This window comes from Cornus florida, unplaced genomic scaffold (assembly GCF_030987335.1).
Source record: "Cornus florida cultivar Cherokee Brave unplaced genomic scaffold, ASM3098733v1 CherokeeBrave_3.0.0_Hap2_Chr04, whole genome shotgun sequence".
In the NCBI taxonomy this organism is placed as follows: Eukaryota; Viridiplantae; Streptophyta; class Magnoliopsida; order Cornales; family Cornaceae; genus Cornus; species Cornus florida.
Window position 1 is genome coordinate 37,245,792 of NW_026775574.1, and position 13,676 is coordinate 37,259,467.

A 13,676-nucleotide genomic window follows, 5' to 3' on the forward strand; every position below is an offset into this window, starting at 1 on the left:
AAAGTAAACACTAGAAAGGTTAAGAAGTTGGTTTTGGGGAGTAGAGAGGGTGATAGAACCAAAACCAGAAATAGGCATATTTTGGCCATTTGCAATTTGAATATTTTTAGTTCTAGTATAAGGTTTAGATTTATCAAGGCTATGCTCTACAGAAGTCATATGGTTAGACGCTCTTGAGTCAATAACCCAAGAGGAGGGAGAAGATAATGTAGAAGAGGAGGTTGAGTTGTATTGACCATTAATACCCATGGAGGTGAAAGAAGAAGTTTTGGGTTTTGGCTTACTCAAACCGAGAGCCAAGATCTATATTTATATACAAGAATAGGGTACAAAGAAAGGAAACCAAATCAAAGAAAGACAGAAAATATGCCAAAATCTACGTGATTCCATGATTATGGGGATCTTATCTATGGGATCCAATGATTACGTGGATCTTATCTACGTGATCCCATGATTATAGAGATCTTACATAAAACACCTAATAATAGGCTAAAAACAGCTAATAAGAATAATAATAATAAAGATATTTCAACACTCCCTCTCAAGCTGGAGTTAAAGATATTAATCAAGCCTAGCTTGGTAATCGAGGAATGAAGTAAAGATGGACCAACAGATTTGGTGAATACATTTGCCAACTGATTAGAGGAACGAACAAAGCACGGATTGATAATTCCCAAACGAACCTTCTCTCTGATAAAATGAATGTCCACCTCTATATGTTTAGTCCTCTTGTGAAGAACAGAATCTGAAGCAAGCATGATGGCTAACTTATTATCACAAAACAAGTTTGAGGACTGTTTTTCACCTAGCCCTAGCTCCTCCAAGAAAGATCGAAGCTAGAGAATCTCACAAGTACCCTGAGCCATGGCACGATACTCAGCCTGTGCTGAAGATCTCGAAACTACAGGTTGTTTCTTACTTTTCCAAGATATAAGATGGTCTCCATAGAAAGTACCAAAGCCAGATGTGGAACGTTTGTCAGTCTTAGACCCAGCATAGTCTGCATCATTGAAGCAGGATAGCCCAACCTACTTGCTAGAAGAATAGAATAATCCAAGTCCAAGACAGGACTTAAGATATCGAAGAATATGATATACTGCATCTATATGAGCTGTACGAGGAGCATGCATAAATTGGCTCACAACACTAACCGCAAAAGCCAAATCAGGACGGGTGGTGTTAAGATAAATCAATCTTCCTACCAAGCACTGATACTGCGAGGGATCAGAAAGGAGATCTCCGGACTAAGCTGAGATCTTCAGATTAGGATCTATAGAAGTGGAAGTAGGTTTACACCCAAGCATACCCTTTCTCGAAGAAGATCCGAGACATACTTTCTTTGTGATAAAGAGATACCCTGCTTACTTTCTTTGTGATAAAGAGATACCCTGCTTAGATCTAGCAAACCTCAATTCCCAAGAAATATTTGAGTTGCCCAAGGTCTTTCACTTCAAAATCGTCTCTCACATCAAAATCTTTAGCCAATTGAAGCTTACTTGAGCAATCCCAGGGATGTCATTGCCAATAATGATGATATCATCAACATAGACCAGCAGAATGATACAGCGACCGGTGGAGGAAAGGTGGACAAAACATGTATGGTCAGAATGGCATCTAACAAACTCTATGGATAGAATTACATCATTGAAGCGGTCGAAGCAAGCTCTGGGAGATTGTTTTAATCCATACAAAGACTTCCGCAATCGACAGACCTTTCCAGCATAACCAACCCCCCCCCCCGGGGCGCCCGAAAACCGGGTGGAGGATCCATGTAAATAGTCTCAAGAAGATCACCGTTAAGGGAAGCATTCTTCGCATCAAGCTGATGAAGAGGCCAATTGTGACAGGCAGCTAGGGAGACAAGCAAACGAACTGAGGTCAATTTAGCCACTGGAGCGAAAGTATCATTAAAGTCTTTACCAGGAATTTGAGCAAACCCTTTTTGCCACCAAATGGGCTTTATATCGATCAATAGAAATATCAACCAGATATTTAACACTAAATACCCATTTTCAACCAACAGTCTCCTCACCAGGAGGAAGAGATACAAGCTCCCATGTTTCATTATGCTACAAAGCATCCATTTCTACCTTCATAGCAAACATCAAATTGAAATTCTGGAGAGCCTCAGACAACTTTCAGGGAATGGAAATGGAATCAAGTTTTCCTAGAAAGGCTTGGTAAGACCCTGAATGACCATACATGTTTTGTCCACCGTTCTTCCACTGGTCGATATATCATTCAAAGAGATATACTACGAAATAAGATGATTAGTACTACAAGCGAATCCAAATCGAGCAAGGGGTTTGCGGTCTTGAGTGGGATATCGAGACTCAGGAACAGGAAACGTAAAGGAGAGGGAGATGTACCTGAATCTGAATCTGAGGAGGATGAAGGCAGTGGAGGCGGAGCAAAAGGGCGGCGTGAATAGACCTGCAAAGGGATGAGGAAACCACAAGAGAAAACTCTTCCTTAAAAATAGGAAGAGGACGAGCAAGAGGAGAAGCCTCTTGATTGAGAGTAGAAGTTTCCTGCAAGATAGTGTTAGAACCATAAAAAGGGGTATGCTCATGAAAGGTGACATCAAGAGAGTGATATTTGTGTTTATGTACTAGATCATAACACCGGTAACCTTTTGACATGGAAGAGTATCCTAAAAAGATACATTTAATGGTCTTGTCATCAAGTTTAGTACGAGAAGGGCTCTATGATTCTGAACAAAACATGTACATCCAAACACCTGAGGCATGATGGAAAAAAGAGTAATATCAGGATGAAGCATTTGTAAGGGAGCCTTATCATTTAAGACTCTACTAGGGGTACGATTAATGAGTAAAGTAGTTGTAAGAGCTGACATGTGCCAATATGACTTTGGCACATTCATACCACTTAAAAGACATCGAACAACTGACATTAGTTGGCACTTTTACGCTCTGCAACACCATTTTGTTCAGGGGTATATGGGTAAGTAAGCTGATGAAGAATACCCTGTTGGTTAAGTTGAGACCAAACTCATTGGAAACATATTCACGACCATTGTCAGACGTAATATTACTAACAACAATTATATATTGAGTTTTGATCATTTGGAGGAATTGAGTGAACAAGGGAAAAACTTTAGATTTCTTTTTAAGTAAATATACCCATGTGCAACGGGAATAGTCATTAATGAATGTGACATAATAATGATGCCCTGCAAAAGCAGTAACAGGAGAAAGACCCCACACATCAAAATGTGTGAGATCAAACGTACTAGATGCACGATGCATATAAGAAATATAATTGGTTTTAGTATGTTTAGAAAGCTCACAAATCTCACATTGAAACTTATTATCCTTACAAGCCGTTATTAATGAAGGGAAAACTAGACATAAATACTGAAAGTTTACATGCCTAAGGTGAGCATGCCATAAGCTTAAAGTCTGAAGAACAGAGGCTTGAAGGCTTGAAGCAAGTGGTGGAGGTGTCAGTGGAGGATCCCTAAAGTAGTAGAGGCCATCTTGCTCATATCCCCTACCAAAAATCCTCTTTGAACACAGGTCCTTTAAAACATAGTAACGAGGAAATAAAATCACTGCATAGTTTAGTGATTTGGCAAGTTTGCTAACAGATAGAAGATTAAATGCAAGGTTAGGAACATAAAGAATAAATGGCAAAATAATATTAGGAGATAGATGAACATCTCCTTTGCTACGAATAATGGTGGTTGACCCATCGGCTAGACTAACAACCTGATTAACAAGGGTAAGGGGAGTAGAAAATAATGACAACTCACTAGTCATGTGATCATTGGCTCCGGAATCCAGAACCCAAGTAGGTTTTCCCGGTTTATCATGAAAAGCAGAAGAAGTACCTGTAGCTATAATAGTCGTGGGAGTAGAAGAGCCGGCCCTGGTAGATAAGGCTCCGAACTGCTCTTGAAGCTGACTAATCTCGGAGTGTAACTGTTTGAAGTCCTGAAAAGATGGTCTGGGAGGAGTTGAAGCAGAGGGGCAACAATCTGTGGAGTAGTATACCCACCAATAGTATTGGCTAATGCGGTAGTGCGGCCACGGCCCAAAGATAAAGTGTCCTTTTGTCTACTAGAATCACTCATAGCACCAAAATAAGGCTGGTCCACATGTCGAAGATGGAGGAAAGAGAAAAACAAGGCTGCCGAACAAACACCGGCAGCCCACAAAGAAAAAAAAACACACCGGAAGGACCCTTAGATCATAAAAAAGGAGTCTTACCCGAGGGGTCCGGCGCAAGGGCTTGGAGGAGATAGAGGTGCACCGGATGTTAAGGAAAATGGAGAGAGGGAGAGAGAAGGTGGCAGCGTTGGGGAGGAAGATGGGGAGGTGAAGGTTTTTGCTTTGCTCTGGTACCAAAAAGAAATTGTTTGGGGTTTTGGCTTACTCAAACCAAGAGCCAAGATCTATATTTATATACTAGAATAGGGTACAAGGAAAGGAAACCAAATCAATGTAAGACAAAAAATATGCCAAAATCTATGTGATCCCATGATTATGGGGATCTTATCTACGGGATCCCATGATTATGGGAATCTTACATAAAGCACCTAATAAAGGCTAAAAACAACTAATAAAAATAATAATAATAATAATAATAAAGAAGATATTTCAACAGAGGTAAATGCAGATGCAACAGAAGCCTTAATCATCTCTCGAATATGATCTGGTGTGAGAAGAATGGCCTGCGAGGAAGACTCATTTGCAGTGGCAGGATCAACTTGGGCATGGAATGCAGATGGATTTTGATGTTGCGCTAAAGCCTCATTTTTCTTTGATTGACTTCTTTGACACTTATGCCTAAATTTCTTGCAGTAATTGCAGAAGAAGTTTTTTTTCCAATAGCGAGCAATGTGGCCAGATTGCTTGCATTCAAAGCATTGTACACGTCTGCTATTTGTAGAAAGAAGAGCTGTCTCGCTTGAAGCCGATGCATGAAAGGATTTTAAATCATCTATGACGACATGCTGCGACTAAAGGCGAAGTTCCTCTCTCAAAACCTCTTGGAAACATGTATCTAAATCTAAAGCAGTTTCTCTATTCATCAAAGCAGCTGGAACAGACTCAAATTCTGGGCGTAGTGTCATCAAGTACTAATTAACATGGGACTCCTCTTGCAATTTCAGAACTTGTAGATGTGCAACAACATCAACACCATCCAGGATCATAAAATCCTTCTCATGCCAGAGTGCAAGGAAGCCGTTGTAGTATTCTTGTATAGTCTTATCGCCTTGACTGTATTTAGCCAATTCCATGTCAATGTAGTACTTTCTTGATTTGTTAGTTTCGTGACAGACTTTCTTCAGATGTTTCCACATCTCTGTGGCTTTACTAAAGGTCTAAAGGGACAAGGTGATTGAAGGACGAATTCAAGATCCAAGTAACCACCTTTGAATTGTTTTGGATCTATGTGACTCTAGGTTTGTCATCAATGGGTTCAGCCGCTGTGCCATCTAAAAATTCAGCCAATCCTTGTCCTTGAACAAAGTGCTTAAGATGGAAAGATCACCCCACATAGTTGACACCTCCACTAAGGCTAACAGGAATGATGTCACTTTTATCCATAACAGCAGTTGATCAGAGATGCAAAGAGACACATGAATTTGAATAGATTTCAACAGAGTTGTTAGTCAAAATAAAACAAAGACACCAATTAGCAAAGGTAACAGAGTTTACTGGGAGGTTGATTATGATGTCAACCAGATTCGGACACAAAATTGAACAACTATTGGAACCAGAGTGTAATCAAAGAATGAAAAGTTGTCAAACAGATCTGGACAGAGATTTGAACAAAATATCTAAACCAGAGTGCAACAAAGAATGAAGAGTTGAACCAGATCAAACAGAAAATAAAACAGATTTCTAAACCAAAGTGTAATCAAAGAATGAAAATACAATTCTTTGACTAACCTTGCTTTGATACCAAGTAAAGAAGATAAATCAGAGCCACAACAGATTTTTCGGATGTGGAAGTGATACATTCCACCAACAGGAGTGGCCTAGCGGTATCAAGCATTTACTTCCCAAACGGAGGTCAGGGGTTCGAGCCTCCATGGAGGCATGTGTGTGTTAGTACCAACTAAGAAAAAAAAAAAAAAAGAAGTGATGCGTTCCCTTTGGTTTTCATTACAATTTATAATACAAGATTTGCCAAACAAAGTGGCTACAATCGAGTAGTAATTACAGCAGCTATCTAAAAGGTAAGTCAACTAATCTAATCCCATAATTACAGCAACTTTATTTAGGGTAAGTCACTGCTAGCTAATATAATCCCTAATTGTAAGGCATAATTATTGTCACTATTTACAATGTCTATTATGTCAAGACATGTCTTGCAAATGAATTGACACCATATGGCCTTGTACAACTGTCAAATACCGTCTTCTCCCGCAGTTGCCCTGTTCAAGTGAGAGAAAGAAGGTTTACAAAGAGAGCAATTGTTTTGCTGCTGTATTTTAGGCTTTATAGGGTACGTATAAGTATCTTGGTCATTGTCACCGTTGAAATTACTTCTTCCTTGTTTGGGAAGCTAATCCCAAACTTTGTTACTCTTCCTACGCGCTTGGATGAGGATCGAAACCCATTACCCTTGCTTTTGGGCAAGGTTCTGATTATCCTACTAGAAAGGATAGGCATATAGAGTTCTCGATCCCTCCATTGCTTTGGGAGTTTCTTTCCTAGTTTCATTTGCTGCCTATGCGCTTCTGTTCCAATGTTTTGTTTACGACGAATGCCTCTAATTAAGAACAAATCAAAAATCATGACAGAAAAGTAAACACGCCACGCACAAAGAACACAAATGTTTACGTGGTTTGGCAAAGCCTATGTCTACGGTGAAGATCTGACAAAAGATTTCACTATGTGAAAATCAGGGAATTACGAGTTTCAGCTCCCAAATCCTAGTTTTCTCTCTCTCCCCCCTGCAATTTTAGTGTGCTTTCATTATCTCACCTCAAACCTTAAATGCTCTTATATACTGGGTTGGTCTATAAGAGAGTAATAAACAGGATCCAAGACCCACAAAATAAAAACACGCGAAAATTTTTTTCGGGTCAAAACGACTGGGTGACATTCATCGCAATGCAGATGACTTTGGCTAAGTCAAGGATGTGATGATTCTTTCTCGTATAATGGCCATTTTGTCGAGGGGTTTGAACATTAGACATCTCATGCTCAATCCTAAATTTTGTACATAACTGTTTTACCTCCCCCCTAATTGTACTCCGTACCATAACCAGATCTGAATTTTTTAATGATACAAAAGTCTGAATTTTTTTACTATTACTAGAGGAATCAGTGGAGAAAAATCCTCCTTATTTCTTATTTTCTATCTTTTTCCATTCTCATAATTTCTTCTCCTATATAAAAGAGCCTCCACCATTGTATTTTGTATGACAGTGAGATTATAATAAAATATATGTAGCCCTTTGGGCTTTATGTGGTGTGGATTTAGGCTTTAGTGGCTGAACCATGTAGTAGTTGTGTTCTACTCGTCTAATCTCTCTTCACTTCTATTTCATTATTTACAGGACACATACATCATATATGGTGAACGCTTGTATTGATTCATTCAAGAGTATTGAATAAGATGTCCATTAATTAGATGAAAATGATTTATGTACATAGGGTAGTGGCCCATGTATAGGAGATATAAATCAACGGCGTTTATAATTATAGACTTGTTCGCATTCGTTAATAGAATTGGGCTTTCTATTAGGAAGAATGTAACACATTGGTTTCTACATGTTAGGGTGACTATCAATCATTTGAGTGTAAGACCCAGAACCACGTGTTGGTGTGTTGGACACATTGGACTGGATCTAGGATAAGTAGAAAATTACTTGAGCCATGATGAGTAATTTTACTTATCATTACTTAAGCAAATTGACTCTTAATCCTGAGAGATTTATGGACCTTGGTTCATGGTGGTGGTTATTTTAATTTACTATGGGTATGATTTTTTACAAGTTCAATATGCCTTGTATTTTGGGTAGTCATTTGTCATGGGCTCTAAAACATACTTTTTAAGATGGAATTCATGTGGTGTTTATATGTTGGTTAGGTTTATTTGATTACATAAAACTGGCTAGTTATATTTATTAGGGTAAAATGCAAAAAACCCTCTTGAACTATTGCCCTTTTGCAAATAACCCCCCTGAACTATTGATTTGTTACTATTTACTACAGACCCATCGCAAAAGACTATTTTACCCTTTTTCAATAAATTTGTCTTTTCTTATTAAATTATTTTTATTATCGTTTCTTTTTTCTAAATATTAATTATACTATTTACCTTGATTTTATTATTAATATCAATTTATCATAAAAATGAAAAAAATAAATAGATTTGTACTACCATTTTCTAAAAAGATTAACTTATTATTAAAATTTAATTATTTATAATCAAATTTATTACATCCAGTTTAAACTTTTTTACGTAGAAAAATACCTTCTTTTTCATACAATATATTGATAAAAAATTAATAAATTACTTAAATAAAAAATACCTTATTTTTCACGTAATATATTCATGAAAAATGAAGAAATTAATTAAATTGGTTTGAAAAATTTTACTTATAAATTTTATTTAAACAATTGATTTTAAAAATTAAAGGTAATTTTTTGCAAATTTAATAGAGAATATGTCATTAAATTAGTATGAATTTGTTTCATAATTAAATTCAATAAGAAGAATACATTAAGTGTAATTCAATAAGAAAGGGCATTATGGTCTTTTAATGAAATATAGTTTAGGCAATGGGACATTTTGTAACAAAATGTGATAGTTCAGGGGGTATAATGCATAAAGTGTAGTTCAATGTGGTTATTTGCAAATTCAAGCATAGTTCAAGGGGGTTTTTTGCACTTTACCCTATTTAATATATAATTTTCTTGGGATGCACTCCCCTTTTGATCGCTTTTTATAAAATTCTTACTTATCAAAATATATATATATATATAATTTTCTTATTTATTTATTTATTAAATTTAATATTTTGAAAATAAATTTATGTGATCAAATGGTTTATAAATCCAGTGGCCGAAATATGGATTAATTAGTATATTGGATTGATGGTATTTTTATTTTTTATTATATTTTATTTTTTTTATAAGTAAGATTGTATAAAAAAACGATCAAAGGGGGATAGAATCCCCAAGAACTACATAAGGCCAAATAGGGCCTCTACTCTCTCAAAGAGTCCAAAAAATCAACAATTCCCTCTAAAGATTTATAATTTCTCCTCACAACCCAACAAAAAGAGTGGTAATAATGGAGAACCTCAGCACATGAATAGGAGTCTCCTTTCCTTTAAAGGACCTCTTGTTCTTTTCAAGCCATAAACACCACCAGACGCTCAAAGGCGTTGTCCTCCAAACGTCCAGGACTTGAGCCCCCACTATACATCCTCTCCAAAGCCTCAACAAAACCTCTGGAAGACCTTGACATAACCCACTTAACTCCAAACAATTCTAACATGAAATCCCAACAATCCTTGGCCACGTGACAATTATTGTGGAGGGTTTATTTATCTGAGTAACTAATTAACATGGAGGGTTTAATTTGCAATATTTAGTAATAGTGGGTTTTTGTCTTTGAGTGCAATTATTTTCATTTAATGGAGTTGAAAATAATTAATGGAATTACTAGATGGGCCAAGAGTTGGCAAGATTTTTAAATAGGTCCATTGGAGCTAAGACAATGGTAGGCCCATCTAGATCCCACTCCTATCCTAACTTGGAGAGTAAGTCAAAGTCAAAGGAGAATTTGGATTAGGTAAGGAGTAGGCCTACCCCACCTTATACATAGGGTGGGGCAGCCACCTGGGGAAACACGCATGAGACATACAAATCTCCTTAATTCTCCTAAAACCGTAATTCTAGAGTAAACTTAAAGTCCACTCTTTCGTGACTTGTGGATTCCATAGAAAGACATAGGAGTGAAGATAAAGAAGAGAATTGAAGGTGAAGAATTCAAGGCTGATGAAGAATTAAAGATTTTTCTCGTAGTTGACAATATACCAATTGTCCAAAGGTTGTATTAATTCTTCTCTCTACAATTTAATGGTTCATCAAAAATAATTGAGAAAGATTTTTTGTTTCCGCTTTTAAAATCGTTTTCCAACAACCCTCAAATTAGGATTCTGCTCCACCTCTTAGGTATGGATAGGAACCTGCAAAAAAGACACTCCGGTGCTGAAGTCAGTAAGAGCATGGGAAATGCTTTAGCAGCATAAGATGAATTACAATTAATGTTGTGAGAGAAAGAGAAAAGGATGATGTGGTTGGCCGCTCGACCGCTACTTGATAGAACAAAGAGAGAGATTAGATTTAAAAAAAAAAAAAAAAAAAAAAAAAAGAAAAAGAAAAAGGAGAGAATTGTGTAAAGGTTTGAATGAGATAATCACTCATTCACAGCTCTAGTATTTATAGATAAAAAGAACACATGCTCATATTACAAGGAAGGAAATTAAATCAAATCTAAATCAAATCACATCATATTCTATAGAATATTCTATGGCATATTCTATAGCATAATCAAATATCTGCTAATACGGTAAGTCATTCCATAAATCGTGGCTATCATATCTGCTAACACTCCCACTCAAGTAGTTGCGTGGATATCTAAAACGCCCAACTTGGACAATCTTGCTGACACCCTTTGTAAGAATGTCTGTGCTCTGGCTAACGATGATTTTCCCTCAGATGAAGTGCCGATCAACAAATCAAAAATGTCTCCTCAGATCATAAACATTTAACATTGTCTCCTCAGACCATAAACAACCAACAATGTCTTTTCGGACCATTTCCCTTCATACACATGTTTAAAACATGTAGATGGAAGAAATGTCTCCTCAGACCTTTCCGCTTCATACATATGTTTAAACAATGTAGATGAAAGAATCAACAATGTCACCTCAGACCATAAAAGAAACAACTATGTCTCCTCAGACCATTTCTGAATAGGTGGTTCCAAATTCGCAACACTCTCATTGAGGTCGGAACACCTTATTTACCTAACACCTCCCGGATGGACAATGTCACCTTAGACCATTCCCGAATGGGTGGTGTTGAACTCGGAATGCCCTCATTGTAGTCGGACCACCCTGGCTTTGATACCAAGAAGAAATATAAAAAGAAGAAATAGGAGAGAATTGTGTAAAGGCTTGAATGAGATAATCACTCATTCACAGCTCTAGTATTTATAGATAAAAAGAGCACATGTTCATATTACAATAAATGAAATGAAATGAAATCTAAATCAAATCACATCATATTCTATGACATATTCTATGGCATATTCTATAGCATAATAAAATCTTTGCTAGTACGGTTAGTCATTCCATAAATCTTGACTATCATATCTGCTAACAGATAATTATTTTTGCAGAGGCTTCCAATAAATCTCTGCTAATACGGTTAGTCATTCCATAAATCTTGGCTATCATATCTGCTAACAGATAATTATTTTTGCAGAGGCTTCCAATAGAATAGAGAGGTGTTAGATGTTTTCTCGAGTGTTGATCCTTGGTCTGATTTTATACCATTCTTTGGGGTTGGTGAGGTAGCCATCATATAGCTGTAAGATCGGCGATCGCACTAGATTTGGTACTTGACCGTAGCAATTGCTCGGCTGTTAAGATTCACGTCGCTGCATGACATTGTATAGCTGTCAAATATTTTCTTCTTCCACAGTCGCAGTGATTCAGTTATTCTGGACCATCTGATCATAGCGGCATAAGCATTGTGCATAAATAGATGTTGTGGTTTCATAGCCTATCATTCAAGCCCATTTCTTTACTGGTATAGTTCCTTTGGGGTATTATCTGTTGCAAAGATAACATCCTCTAGTTCCATTCATGTACTGCTTTGCACCGATATGGAGTAGTTTTTATGGAGTTCTCTGTTATTGTTTGGCCTGACTCCTGAGTGACCCGTTCTTCTATGACCTTCATTTTCTTTGTTTCTTCTTGTTGGATCATGTTCCATACCTTTTCTTGTATACCCTGATTTTAAAGCTTATATAACAATAATTAATGTAATATACACACACACACACACACACACACACACACGCACACACACGCACGCATACATTTATAGGGGAAGTATGCCTCCTTAAAGCCTTGCATATGATTGTTCTTTATAGAATTACCTTGCTAAAAAAAATTGTAAATACCCAAAATTTCCTTAACATCTGTAATACTTGTTTATATTTCCCAGGGATGAGAAGGTGATTTCTCGAGCAATTGACTTGAATGAGGAGCTCCACAAAGTACTTTCAAGACATAATGCACTTGTATTTGGTAGGTCAACCTCCACTTCAAATCATTTTAACCCTGAAGTAGAGGAAGAAGAGGATGCTGAACAACTTTTGCGGAGGTATGTGTACTTAACGAACCATATATTTTTCTTCCTTGGGAATGAGATTACCTGGAGGGCACATCAAAGCAATATTCTTTGTTAGCTCAAGTAATTTCTTTAGTCTTTCTTTCAGTATAGGGGATGGTGTTGCATCACTCATCTGGAGATGGTTTATACTGTTTGACAGTTCATACTTTGAAGTTCTTGGATTAAATTATTTCTTTATTTCACTGCAAAACTCAGCAGGATAAGAAAAGGGAAAGCTTGTGCACGGCCTGAAGACGAAGAGCGTCAAATAGAGAAACCTTTTGGATTGCCTGGATCTCCTGTTCCAGGAGAAAGCCTAAACCGTCCACATATACGGCCACTGAGTTTGGAGCCATCACAAGAGCTCAATACACTCCCTCCTGCTGTTGCAATTCCACCCCCACCTGCAAAACATGTTGAAAGAAAGAAATTCTTCCAAGAGAACAAGTTAAATGATTCTGTTGTTTCAGGCCACATGAGGGGCCTCTCGTTACATAGTCGCAATGCCAGCAGCTCGCACAGTGGAAGTATGGATTCTAGTGACTGATCATACTCTGAATAGGTCTTCCTTCTATAGTTGTAAATGAAGAGTGGTTATGGCTGTGCCGTTCGCAGCGAAAAATTGGAAGGTCCGGTCACTGGTAGGTCTCGATATGTTTGTCTATTTTTTTTTTTTTTTTTTTTTTTTATTAATATTATTTTTTTTTTTATGTATAAAATATCGGCTGGAACTGTGTGTTGTGATGTCAAAGACTGACTTTTTGAGTTGTGTTACTCCGATTATTACCAATAACATCTCAGCAATTTATTTTTTTTCTTTTTCACTCTTCCTGTGTTGTAACCATCTTCTAGTGTGTGAATTATAATCCAATAGTAGTTGTAGTTACTTAGATATATGATTATTTTCTGGTTGTTTAAATATTTATTTTTTTGAAAAAGTTTTGAAATGAACGCGATAATCTTCCTTTACGAAGCTTCTTGTATAAGCTTGTTAACAAAGATTCTTTCATAAGCTTCCTTAACAAAAGCTTCCCTACATGTTCTCATTATGAACTCTGAAGTTCAATTTTCAAAGTGCTCTATCCATATATGCTCAAGATCTTTTCCACGATTTGGAATAAAAAAAATCATCACACTATGCTCTACATCAGATAAAGTTGAACTCAATCTAGATCAATTTAGAGCATTGGGGTGGGGGCTCATAAATGATGATAATGGCTAGATCTGAGTCCTACAAGGCATATTATAGCGTGTGAGGCTTCGGCTGAAGACTTC

The 13,676-nt window shown here is 37.0% G+C and overlaps 1 protein-coding gene across 8 annotated transcripts in view; it reads left to right on the top strand.

Moving 5' to 3' along the window:
- LOC132303152 (TOM1-like protein 5) overlaps positions 1–13,225 on the top strand; it is a 79,293-nt gene extending 66,068 nt beyond the window's left edge. For 7 of the 8 annotated variants that reach the window (XM_059800292.1, XM_059800293.1, XM_059800288.1 and 4 more), the window contains 2 exons: positions 12,234–12,392; positions 12,618–13,225. In XM_059800292.1, coding sequence (XP_059656275.1) covers positions 12,234–12,392; positions 12,618–12,948 — 490 coding nt within the window. In that variant the 3' untranslated portion in view covers positions 12,949–13,225. The remainder of the gene's footprint in view (positions 1–12,233; positions 12,393–12,617) is intronic. The other variant, XM_059800291.1, reaches the window with a different exon arrangement.
- Positions 13,226–13,676: the final 451 nt, after the last annotated feature.